The sequence below is a fragment of the Scyliorhinus canicula genome, chromosome 5 (genome assembly GCF_902713615.1).
Source record: "Scyliorhinus canicula chromosome 5, sScyCan1.1, whole genome shotgun sequence".
NCBI classification, from domain to species: domain Eukaryota; kingdom Metazoa; phylum Chordata; class Chondrichthyes; order Carcharhiniformes; family Scyliorhinidae; genus Scyliorhinus; species Scyliorhinus canicula.
In genome coordinates, this window is record NC_052150.1 from 109,107,496 (window position 1) to 109,120,422 (window position 12,927).

Here is a 12,927-nt window from a genome sequence, read left to right on the forward strand (position 1 = left end):
TGAGGGCAATCATTCGCAATTTCAAGAATATTACATATATAAAATAATATCCCAGGTTAAATGGAATATTCCAGGTGTATTATCAAAAATGTCTCATATTACTTAAAAACAATAAAAAGCATTATGGATTTGTCACATAAACTTGCCAACATATTCAACATTTAATTGAATTTGCTAAGTGTTCTAAATGGAGCTGTTATGAAGAATAAGAATCCTCAGATCAGAGTGTGAGTAATCTAGATAGTTACAAATATATTTTTTAAATGTTAGTATTGGTGCTTTAAGGCATCTCCAATCTTAATATTAATGTGTTCGAAATACAATTTATATGAAGCAAAATGACACAGGATTGAGGCAAGATAATCTAATATATAGTCCAATGGAACTGATAGCTTTCAATTTAATAAGGATAGCTCAAAGGTTTCAGGATGCCTACTGATTTTTTTTTATCCTCGCATAAGAAGGCTGAAAGAAAAAGACAACAAGTATACTTAGCTAAAACATTTCAAACTTCCCTTTATATGAATTCATTCCTATTATTTATTGCCATTTTTTCTTTGAATTTTCACAATGTTTTGTGAAAAGCAGCAAATCCAATTGGAAGAGGCACTGAGGGTGGCAAGGCCACAGAGTGCACAGAATGTGGGAACTTGAATGTCCATCACTAATAGTGGCTTGATACTACCACCACTGACCAACATAGCTCCTAGACTGGGCCTGAAGCAGGCGGTGAGAGAACCAACAAGAGGGAAAACCTGCTTGACCTGGTTCTGATCAATTTGCCTGTCACAGATGCATCTGTCCATGATAGTATCAGTAGGAGTGACTACTGCACAGCACTTGGCGAGACAAAGTCCCATCTTCACGCTGAGGATAGCTTCCAACTTTTTGCATGGTGCTATCACCATGGTAAACAGAATAGATTTCGAACAGATCTAGCAGCACAAAATTGGGCATACATGAGATGCTGTGGGCCAACAGCAGCAACAAATTGTATTCAAACCCCATCTGTGACCTCCTGGCCTGTCATTTCCCTTACTCCACCATTGCCATCAAGCCGTGGGGTCAACCCCGGTTCAATGAAGAGTGCAGGAGGGCATGCCAGGAGGAACACCAGCACACCTAAGAATTAGTGGCGCAATTCTCATGCCGCATTGTGCTCAAGCGAGAGAACAACATGGCCGGAGAATCTTGGGAGAGCCCTCTCGCGAGTCTCCCGGCAGCCTCCGTGCCTTGCAGAATTCACCCAAGTCCCACAAGATGTCGGGGTCGGAACTCCACCCAAAAGGGGTGGGACCAAATGGCACTCCCGGAAATAGGTCTTAAACCTACTTGAGACCTATCTGCCCGATGTCCACCGGCCTCCATCGATTCTCTGGCCTCCACAGGGAGGCTGCAGCCGTGCGCCATTCAGCACAGACCAACACATATGTGGACCAGGTGGAATGGCACTTGGGCGGTCTCCCGGGCCATCGTAGACCCTTGGGTGGTGCAGGTAGGTGCAGAGTGGCTCCCTGATCCTCCCCCTGGGACGTGGGCACCTTGGCACTGCATAGCTGGCACATTGGCACTGCTGAGAAACACATGGCTATTCAACGTGACTCACTTTAAATATGGGGCCTAAATGGGGAACGCACAGCTGATGCCACACATAGCCCCTTTTTTACAACGGGGAGCTCTGCTCCCCAGAACTCCCTGCTGTAGCGAGAGATTGGGATGCCATTTTTAAATGGCGTTCGAATCTCCGAGGTCCACAAACAAAACCCCGACCTCTCCACAGCCCATGGTCATGCCCCACCACCTTCTCAAGGGCAACAAATTCTGCTCCAGGCTGTGATGCCTGCATGCTGTGAAAGAATAAAATAAATCCTGGGCTGAATGTTGCTTCCATTAATTTTTTCCATTGTGTGACTTTATTTCCACTCAAGCTGGTTTCTTTAGTTAAGTGCTGTCGGGTATGGTGGAGGTCAATGTCAAAATGGTACACATTGCTGACTTCTTCACTCTCTATCATAAGATCACTTGTATTGGGCATGACAGACAATGTCAGAGTCTTCTTGCCCCAAGGAAGAAGCATTCCATCTGGTCGCCTCACTTCGAACTGACAGAACCCATTATAATCAGGCTGTTGCACTTTACAGTGCCAAAAATGGAAGCTGCAACCTTCTGCCACTTACTTCTGAAAACCCACAAAATAAGTTCAGTTAACTTTTCTATAATTGTGTAAAATATAGAGATTCAAATCTGAATGGATCATTTTCATTTGCTGGTATAAATGGCGTATTGTATCATATCAAGTTGATATCCTGTATTTATATACTTAGCACAGTCCACAGAATTGACACTTTAAGAGAACTTTTAAATTTCCTTGTGCCTCTTTTCCCCTCGTTAAATTATGTTACTGTATTGTAAGAGTATTTTGCTATTTGTTAATTTAACTTTCATTTGGATTGTCACATTTCAACATTTCTTCAAGTTTGTACTTGTTATTCTTGTGCCATGTTATATATTGAACTAGCCTTTGCTAGTCATGTGACTATAATCAGTATTTTGCAGTGAGAACCTAATAACGTTCCCAGAGGAGAGAACCTCCAGTCAGTAACGGTGCTCTGCTTGCAAGGGAAAATATTGCCGCAGTTCTACTTAAATTAAACATCAAAGCACAGCTGTATAACACCAGGCTCTGACAGCCCAATACTTTCATGCCTTTCAATATGACAGCTTATTGGCAGACTTACTTTACTGAGGCTGATGTGATATGACTTGTAGTAATTTTATTTTCCAGAAATATAAGGTTTTCAGATTGCCTCATTTACAGTAATAAATGTAACATCATTCAGTGATACAATTCAAACCATCTTCTCCTAATCAGGCAATTCTAATCAGCAAAGAATATCTTTTCTCCTCTTGATATCATACAACTAAACGTTTAGCGGAAGGTTTTTACTGGCATGACTGGGTGGAAACATGACAGTAGTGGAATCAAAATGGAGGGGAAAGTTTCCCGATTAGTACCTGCTCCCAATCTAAAATTCATTCTTGTGATAAGTGCGTCATTAGCATGGCCAAAATTTACTCACCATCCTAATTACCATTGAGAAGGTGGTGTTGAGCTACCTTTTGAGCCATCGTAGAAGTACATCCACTGTGCATTTACAAAGGGGAATTTCAAAATTTTGACCTGCGACATTGAAGGAACTGTGATACTGGGGCAATTTTGAACCCAGGGTAGTGACCTGCAGGATCGCCAACGTGGTGGGAAAATCCAGAGAGAATTGGGCAAGCGCAATTTTCCACGCCCTCTCCAGTGACTCCCACAAAACGACTGGAAGATCCCACTCAGAGGAAGAAAGACAGAGAGCGTTCAGGAGTGAAATCCAGAATATAGGGTCTTGGCAGCTGAAAAGACAGGCTTGGATTTTCCAGCCCTGCCCACAGGCTCGATCTTCCAGCCCCCTTGAAGGCGATCTCCCATGACGGGTGCCCTGGCAACATGGACCAATGATGCAGCGATGGGTGAACAGGATTGTGGGCAGGAAAAGTTTGGATAAGCTTGAGTTTATGGAGGGATGGAAATTGGGGTCTGTCCAATAGCTGGAGTAATCCAGACCAATTTAACCTCTTCTCTGAGACTGAGCAACAGTTTACATATCTTGTTGTCAAATCAAGCAGACTAAATTAGACGGTAAGAGACATATACACACCAGGTATAAATGATTTGCCCCAATCTGTATGTGTAAAGAATGATGTAACAGTCTCCGCCAAAGAATTGTCCATAGGTACTGGGGTCAACAGGAATACGACCATTGTTCTCAACGCGCCAAATCTGGAACAAGAGAAATGTGAAAATAAATCTATTCAAATGCACTCTTTCAACAAATAGCACCATACAACTCCAAATCGTCTCAGTTTATTGAATACCTGATGAAGGATGTTAAAGAAGGAGCTACACTATGTTCAGTTAGTTCTAATTTTGACACATGGCGGAATTCTCCGGCCGTTCGCTGCTGGCAGGATTCTCTGGTCCCGCTGGCAGGGTAACCTCGCCTGCGGCTTACCCAGTGGTGTGAGGTAGTATCAATGGGAATTCCCACTGACAGTGGCGGGAGCAGGGAATCCCACCAGCAGTGAACGGCACGCTGCCTCCCGCGCTGAGAAATACACGGCTGGGAGGTCAGAGAATCCCACCCCAAAGGAACCAAAATAATAATGGAAACTTGCATTTACGTAAATACATGTTCCAAAGTGCTTTGTTTATCACTAATTATGCTTGAGTTATAATCACTGCCATACATCAAGAAAAATAATGACTTGCCGGGTGACAGTTGGGTGGTGGTAATGGCACTAAACTAATGCTTTGTAGATATGGGCTCAAATCCTAACATAACATTTAGGGTGCGATTCTCATGAATGATTTCTAAGTGTTGTTGCTAGCGGGAATTGCCGCGAGCTTCCCGCCGCTCGGCCCAGCGAAGCCGACAATGCTATTCAACGTTAATTGGTCCATTTAATGAGGTCGTGTTTGCTTCTCTCGCAAATGAAGGCTTGCCGGTCGATTTTCCAGCACCGTGCTCCCCAGCCCCTGCCTAACAAGGTCGAGCAGCACTAAAGCTGCACTTTCTCAGCCAACCCCAGCCAGCTCGCAGCAATGGCGCTCAGGAGACCTGCCCCAAGATTCGGGGATGCTGAACTGGAGAGGCTCCTCGATGCAGTGGAGGCCAGCTGCCCCTCCATCCCAAGATGAATCCCAGAGCTCTTCAGGCACCGAGCGGAAGGAGGGGGTGCTGAGTGTCAACTTGGACCTGTCCATGGAGTGGCAATGGTGGCGGCCATGTCCCCGAGTTCCACCCCTCTGATGAGGCTGCATCTCAGGGTCAGCACACGGGACTTGGTGGCATGGCTGTGCATGTGCTGCTGACAAGTGCGTCAGGGCCCTCCGGCCCCAGAGCCCCCAAAGGACGCCTACCAGGGGCATCGAAGGCCACGGCACGAGGTAAGCAGCTGGCTACTCCCACCTCTGATGTGCGTCTTGGGGACACACCTAGATGTAGCGGAAGAGCTAGGAGAGAAAAGCACATTGAGGATCACGGAGGGCACCGGGAGAGTGGGTGGGGAGAGTAGGTAGGGGCTGGGGAGGGGACAGGGCCGTGGATGTTGAGGGGGTGGGGACAACACTATTGGAAGAGTGGAAACTTGCATTACACATTAAACACCCTTGTGCACAACCATTATGATGCCTCTGTTACTTTTTTCCGCAATTCGGGCTGATCTTCGATCCCTAGGCCTATCTCTCTAGGCATCTCCCCCTCCCCGTGGCAACCACCAACCCTACTGGCCATGGACATGTCCCCGGAGCTGTGTCCCATCCCCTGGGTGTTTGGATGTTGGCTGATGCTTGTGTGGTGTTGCCTCCCGCAGTGTTCAGGCAGAATGTCCAGGGATCAAGGTGTGATTGGGTGCTGGGCAATGATTCCCACATTCTACGTGGCCTGCGCACCCAAGGGAATCCACTTGGGGTTTATGAAGTGCTCACTTTAACCACAATTGCCAATTCCCCACTCTGCCGATGGTGCATTCAGCACATGGCCAGAGGTCTCAGCAGTCGCTAAGGGTTATGGGTGATCGGTGGGGCAGACAGGTGGGGGCAAAGGTTGCCCCCAGAATGGAGACACATGATCCAGGGGTTGGCATGGTGGTGCCACGAGTAATTGCCACCTGGTTGCCTCCCCAGCGCCCCCACCCTCCTGCGGCAGCCCACTCCTGTGGCGGGTTCCCCACCCCCTGCTGAGGACTGGGGTGGCAAACCCAGTGTTCCCAGGCTCTTTGCCTGTGAGCAAAGATACTACTCACCTCCTCGGCTCCCCACAGAAACCCTTTCGCCAGGTTCACATTTTTCAAAAGGAATACTAATCGGCACCAGCGTGACCACTTACTGGGGAGGCCTCTGAATGACAGGAGGCCATTGGATATGGGGTGGCTCTCGTTAATTGTATGGAAATCGGGCTTAAGTGGTGATAATTGGTTTCTCGCCACACTACGGTGAGATCCTGATTTTGCCTACGGGAGCGGGCCGGTTGCATCGCAAACTGTTTGACACATGGCGCGGTTCTCGTTTTTGGCGTCTCCGCTATTCACCGGCCTTCTTTCGCTGGAGCGAGAGCATAACGAGGCCGGAGAATCACGTCCCTTAAATTCAGAGAATCAACAGAGTCAATTAATTTTAAAAATATGGAACACAAAAGCTAGTCACAGTAATGGAATGAAACAATGAAACAATCATTAATTGTTATAAAAACCCACTTGGTTCACGAATGTCCTTTCAGAAGGAAATCTATCACTGCTGGCCTAAATATGACTCTAGACCCACAGCAATGTGGTTCAGTGTTAACTGCTCTCACAGGCAATGAGGGATGGGAAACAGACGTTGGCCTTGTCAGTGACACACACATCCCGGAAAAAAATTAAGAAAAAGACTCAAGGTTGATTTTACTGCAAGGCAAGGTCAGCAGTGAGTTGGCCATCTGTCTCACACCCTGTTCCATTTTCCTTCAGTAGTGTTGTAGCAATGTTGAGGCATTAAACTAAAGGCCCCTCTGCTCACTCATGTGGAAGAGTTGATTGACAACTGTTGACTAGTGGGGGTTTTCCTGGTGCCCTGGCGTATGTTTATCCCTCTGTGTCAATAAAACAGATACCTGCTTATTTAGATTGTTGTTATTCATGGGATCTTGCTATGTGCAATTTGGCTGACATGTTTATCCAAATTACAATAGTGACCAAACTTCAACAATGCATTTCATTACATACAGAATATTTTGTGATGCCCTGGGGTCATAAAAGACTATTTTTGTGGAAGAATTTGTTTTGTTGTTGGCTGTGTGTTTGTCTTGGTGCCAACCACATGGGTTACAATGGTCTCCTCTGTTGCTGTTTAATCCTATTCTTGCCAAACACAAAAAAACAGTTTCCATAAAGCAAAAGAGAAAATCACAGTAAGAGTAAACATGAGGCACCATTCAGCAACAAATTACAGAGTGACATTGACAATATCTGTGAATCCAAACTCCCCATCAAACTGGCATGGAGGAAAAGTACAAAAGGGAGAGGCAGGTTTTAAGAATTTACATTCTGATCACTGTTTTTTGTCACTGAGGTTTATTATCATCATAAAGTCATCAACCCAATGACATAAGTCAAAATCATTAACTAGTCTAACTATGACTTAATTATAGCTAATGGCCTTCTAACTGGGATAAACATAAATCACTTCATCATGGCAGAAGCAAATGATCATCAGTCATTATTGATTGATTATGTAGTGACAGTTTTGATTTTGTAAGTGATTTTACACTATTCTATTTGTGACCTTTTGTACCATATAGTTGTTTATGATGACAGCTGCAGAAATGCGACAGCCCAGAGGGTTTGTTAACCTAACCTTCCCCTGATGATCATGGGGCAGTAATAGGCTCAAAATGGGTTCATAGAATTTATAGAATTTACAGTGCAGCAGGAGGCCATTCGGCCCATTGAGTCTGCACCAACCCCTGAAAAGAGCACCCTATCAAAGCCCACACCTCCACCCTATCGCCGTCATCCTTTAATCCCACCCAATTTTTCTTTTTGGACACTAAGAGCAACTTAGCATGATCAATCCACCTGCACATCATTGGACTGTGAGAGGAAACCGGAGGACCTGGAGGAAACCCATGCAGAGAACATGCAGACCCCGCACAGACAGTGACCCAAGTGGGAATTGAACCTTAGAAGCAACGGTGCTAAACACTGTGCTACCGTGCCGCTCGTAAATTAGGGTTAGGGAATCTCATTGCCTCATTCAAGCCTACGATGCACCTGCTCCATTTTGAAAGGGCCTTTCACTGGATGTCCAAAGTGCTTGCCCAATTCAGGCGACGGCCCATTTTAATATGGAAATTAGGGTTCTATGACAGAAACAGGACTCCAATTGCCATTTCTGGTCTGTGCAGACTACTTTAATCTCCACTGGTTTTGGAACCAAAAATGGCACAGCACAGCCAAGTTACAATTTGAGTTATTTTTGTGGACCACAGGAAGAGAATGGAGCCAACAAAGGTAATATGGGGCACTGCCAAACCTAGGTCTCTGCTCTCTGCAATAGTAATCCCCTTCCCCAGAACCGACGTCACCAAGGACCACCCTGGTTGAATCTTTAGGTCTCAATCCAACAAGGTGCATTATATTTGACACTGTACAGTCTATTTAAGTGAAGTTTTGGCTACAATCCATGGCCGAATAATATCCCTCCATAGTGGTTTGCCCAAAAAGTCAAAATAGACCACAGTACTCTTGCTGTAAGTAGCAAGAAACATCTCCCAGAAATGAGGGTTCCTCTAACTGTGAATGGTGAAGATACAAATGGAGAACCCAGGTTGGTGGAATTTATCATTTGGTTATCATTTCACAGGCAGATTATTCAGCTCAGAAATAAAGGTCAGTAATGCAGTTTAAGCAACACTAGACTGGAAGGACCCTCACCTAACCTAGGGTATTATCTGCCACGAGATCCATAAAAATGTTGGGCTGCAACGTGCCCAACCAAAAGATGACTCTGGACTCAATGTTCAGTTCGGCAACTTTAAATTTGGACCTTTTTCCTCCATTTTTAAACTCCCCCTTTCTTTATTTTTAATATTCCATACATGCAAAACACCCCTCTCCCTCTCTCACACCAGGCCATCTGTTTCTGTTCTTAAAGTTGAGACTTTTTGCTGCAGTTTCTTCATTCTCCCTCCTTTCAGTCTAACAAAGGGTCTAGGACTCTAAATGTTAACTCTGTTTTTTCTCCCGATAGATGCTGGCAAACCTGCTGAGTTTTTCCAGCATCCTCTGTTCTTGTTTCACACATTCTTGTTTTGTTGAGTCACATATATTCAGTACTATTGTAGCTCGTGTAACATTGAGCCATTTCCAATACTACAGATTACACTCTTCTCATGGAAAAGGTTCAATAATCTAAAAGTGCACAATTGCATAGAAGCAAAACTTTTATCATGACAATACACTGAAACCACACAAGGCTTGTTATTAATATAGGCTCATTTTGTCTTTTCCATGTGTATGAAAATAGAAAAGGAAAAACCCTTTGTGAAGGATGGAACTCTGCTTCTAGATAACAGAAGCTTGTGTTTGAATAGGGAATTCTATCAAAACTGAAGTCAGAGCAAAGAGAGAGGGGTTGGTGAGAGAGGAGACATAGTTAGCTGATCTCTGTTTTTATAACCACACTTGAAACTAATTTGTCAAACTGTCAATAACAGTTAATCTTGAAGGTAGCCTGTGGTAATGGGCAGCACAGTGGTATACAATCAGGAGGGAGTTGCCTGGTAGTCCTCAACATCAACTCTGGAACCCATGAAGTTTCATTGCTTCAGGTTAAACATGGGCACAAAACCTTCTGCTGATTACCACGTACCAGCCACCATCAGTTGATGAATCAGTACTCCTCCATGTTGAACACCACTTGGAAGAAGCATTGAAGGTGGCAAGGGCGCAGGACATGCTCTGGGTGGGGGACTTCAATGTCCATCACCAAGAGTGGCTCAGTAGTACTACCACAGATCGAGATGGCCAGGTCCTAAAGGACATAGCTGCTAGACTGGGACTGCAACAGGCGGTGAGGGAACCAACAAGAAGGAAAAACATACTTGACCTCGTCCTCACCAACCTGCCTGCTGCAGATGCATCTGTCCATGACAGTATTGGTAGAAATGACCACCGCACAGTCCTTGAGGAGACAAAGTCACATATTCATATTGAGGATTCATATTAGTGCTGTGTGGCACTACTATCATGCTAAATGGGGTAGACTTCGAACAGGTCTAGTAACTCAAGGCTGGGCATCCATGAGGCACTGTAGGCCATCAGCAGCAGCAGAATTGTATCAAACCACAATATGCAACCTCATTGCCTGGCATATCCCCCACTCTACCACTATCAACAAGCCAGGGGATCAACCCTGGTTCAATGAAGAGTGCAGAAGAGCATGCTGATGTGTTGGGCAGGCTGGGTCTATGTGGACTGCGTTTGATGCAGTGTAGCGAGAGACAGACTTCCAACACTTGATGAGATGCAACACGATTTTATTTAACATCTAACTATTTTACATGTTCAACTCTGGGTTCACACTATGCTGACTTGACTAGAGACCTGATGCTAGCCTGACCAGACTTACTGACTACCACATGGTGTTTGCACTGGCTATGCTCATGAGCTCTGACTGTCTCAGAGGCTGGATCCCGAGAGAGCGGGAAAACTGGTGCCCTCTGGCTTTATAGTGGTCATGACCTGTCTGGTGATTGGCTGCTGTGTTCTGTGTGCTTACTGGTCATTCTGTGCGTTAATCACTGCCTGTCTGCACTCCATTATATACATGGATGTATATTATGACACATGCCAGGAGCAACATCAGGCATCCCGAAAAATGAGGTGTCAACCTGGTGAAGATACAACACAGGACCACTTGTGTGCCAAACAGCATAAGCAGCAAGTAAAAGACAGGGCTAAGTGATTCCACAATGAACGCATCAGATCTAAGCTCTGCAATCCTGCCACATCCAACTGTGAATGGTGGTGGACAATTAAATAACTCATTGGAGGAGGAGGCTTCACAAATATCCCCATCCTCAATGATGGGCGACTCAGAACACATGTGCAAAAGACAAGGCTGAGGCATTCACAACCATCTTCAGCCAGAGATGCTGAGCGGATGATCCAGCATCACAGATGTCAGTCTTCAGCCAATATGATTCACTCCACGTAATATTAAGAAACGACTGAAGGCACCAGCTACTGCTATGAGCCCTGACAATGTCCCAGCAATAGTACTGAAGACTCTGCCTCACGGTGCTGAGGTCCCAGGTTCAATCCCAGCTCTGGGTCACTGTCCGTGTAGAGTTTGCACATTCTCCCTGTGTTTGTGTGGGTTTCGCCCCCACAACCCAAAGATGTGCAGGCTAGGCGGAAGGCAGGTCAAGGGCTAGGAATCTGAGTAACTCACCTCCTGACCCCCCAAAGCCTGTCCACCATCGACAAGGCACAAGTCAGGAGTGTAATGGAATACTCTCCATTTGCCTGGATGAGTGCAGCTCCAACAACACTCAAGAAGCTCGACACTATCCAGGACAAAGACATACGCTTGATTGCTCCTCCTTCCACAAACATTCAAACCCTCCACCACCGATGAACAGTGGCAGCCGTGTTTACCATCTACAAGATGCTCTGCAGTAATTCATCAAGGGTTCCTTGACAACATCTTCCAAACCCACGAAGACTACCATCTAGAAGGATAACAGCAGCAGATACCTGTGATCCCCACCACCTAGAGGTTCCCATCCAAGTCACTCACCACTTGACTTGGAAATAAATCACCGTTTCCTTCACCACTGCTGGGGCAACAGCCTGGAACACCCTTCCATCAGCACGGTGGTGTACCTACACCTCCAGGACTGCAGCGGTGCAAGAAGGCAACTCACCACCACCTTCTGAAGGGCAACTAGGGATGGGCAATAAATGCTGGCCTAATCAGTGACGCCCACATCTCGTAAATTAATTGGTTGGCCCAGTACAATATTGGGTCTACATAAGCAGCAAGGACCATGTTACATTTTAATAGCATTTACTCAGCCTCCACTATCTGAGAAAATGCATGGACCATAAAATTGTTGTCTTGACCCAATGATCAATGCTGCCAGCTGGGGCAGCTGTAGCTGCAGATGACCTCATTACACCCAAACAAGTGAAAGGGTAAACCACCCAGGGCTTCCACTCTTCATCACATTACAGCAATCCTTTTTTCATTATACATTTAAAAATTATTATAAATAAATTTAGAGTACCCAATTATTTTTTTTCCAATTAAAGGGCAATTTAGCGTGTCCAATCCACCTACGCTGCACATCTTTTTGAGTTGTGGGGGTAAGACCCACGCAGACACAGGGAGAATGTGCAAAGTCCACATGGACAGTTACCCAGAGCCGTGATCGAATCCGGATCTTGATGCCACGAGGCAGCAGTGCTAACCACCGTGCCGCCCTTCAATACAGCAATCCTGTTGGAAATACATTTCACGAGAACTTCAGATAAACACAAGGTGCGGAATTTTCCGCATGTCCCTGCATTGCATTTCCTGGTGGTAGGAGGTGGCCTGACGTTGGCCGACGGCAAAGTCTTCTGGTCCCATTGCTGTCAATGGGATTTCCCATTGAATCCATGTCCTGCCGCATGTTTCCTGGTGGCGGTGGTTCACAGTCGGTGGGACTAGAAGATCCCACTGGCAAGATCAGGCACAAAATCCCCCGCTCCCATGATCTGGATTAATGACCATACAACCAAAGAGCCTCAAATGAGACACTTGAGGCTGATTATAAAGAATAACCAGTTGAATTTGATCCTGCAGTGTTTTTGTGGAAGTGTAACACAGTACAAGCCATCACTTCCAGAAAATCAAGGACCAGGTGGAGGAGAATTGAACCTTCGACCTGCACCAAAGCAGAGTCTCAAATTGAATGGCATTGTTATAATGTAGCTCCCCAGACCATTGTTATCCAAATTTCTCATGACACAGTCATTTTATGTCAGCACATATACATACATGTCCTCAAACACATTTTCACTTTCTATGTTTCACATGAGATTGTGAGTTACCTCTGTCTTTCCAGAACCATCATCCACCATGTTATGATTTGCAGCCATCTGGGGGGAGCTGTGCAGCTTTGAAGCATCAAATTTGACCTGCTTGATTTTTGCAATTGTCTCAGTGACGTACACTTTTCCAAATCCCTCGCTTTGACCTTTGTCTTTCCAATTTTTAAAGAACTGTTTGAAGATTGGAGTCTCTCCTCCTTCAGGAAGTACTTGAATCTGCAGTGGAAAACAAAGCTTTATATT

At 45.5% G+C, this 12,927-nt stretch overlaps 1 protein-coding gene across 2 annotated transcripts in view; it reads right to left on the bottom strand.

The window, feature by feature from the left end:
* The window catches only part of scin (scinderin), a 214,812-nt gene that overhangs the window by 67,013 nt on the left and 134,872 nt on the right, over positions 1–12,927 (bottom strand). For both annotated transcript variants that reach the window (XM_038797494.1, XM_038797495.1), the window contains 2 exons: positions 12,685–12,900; positions 3,705–3,826 (listed from right to left, as the gene is read on the bottom strand). In XM_038797494.1, coding sequence (XP_038653422.1) covers positions 3,705–3,826; positions 12,685–12,900 — 338 coding nt within the window. The remainder of the gene's footprint in view (positions 1–3,704; positions 3,827–12,684; positions 12,901–12,927) is intronic.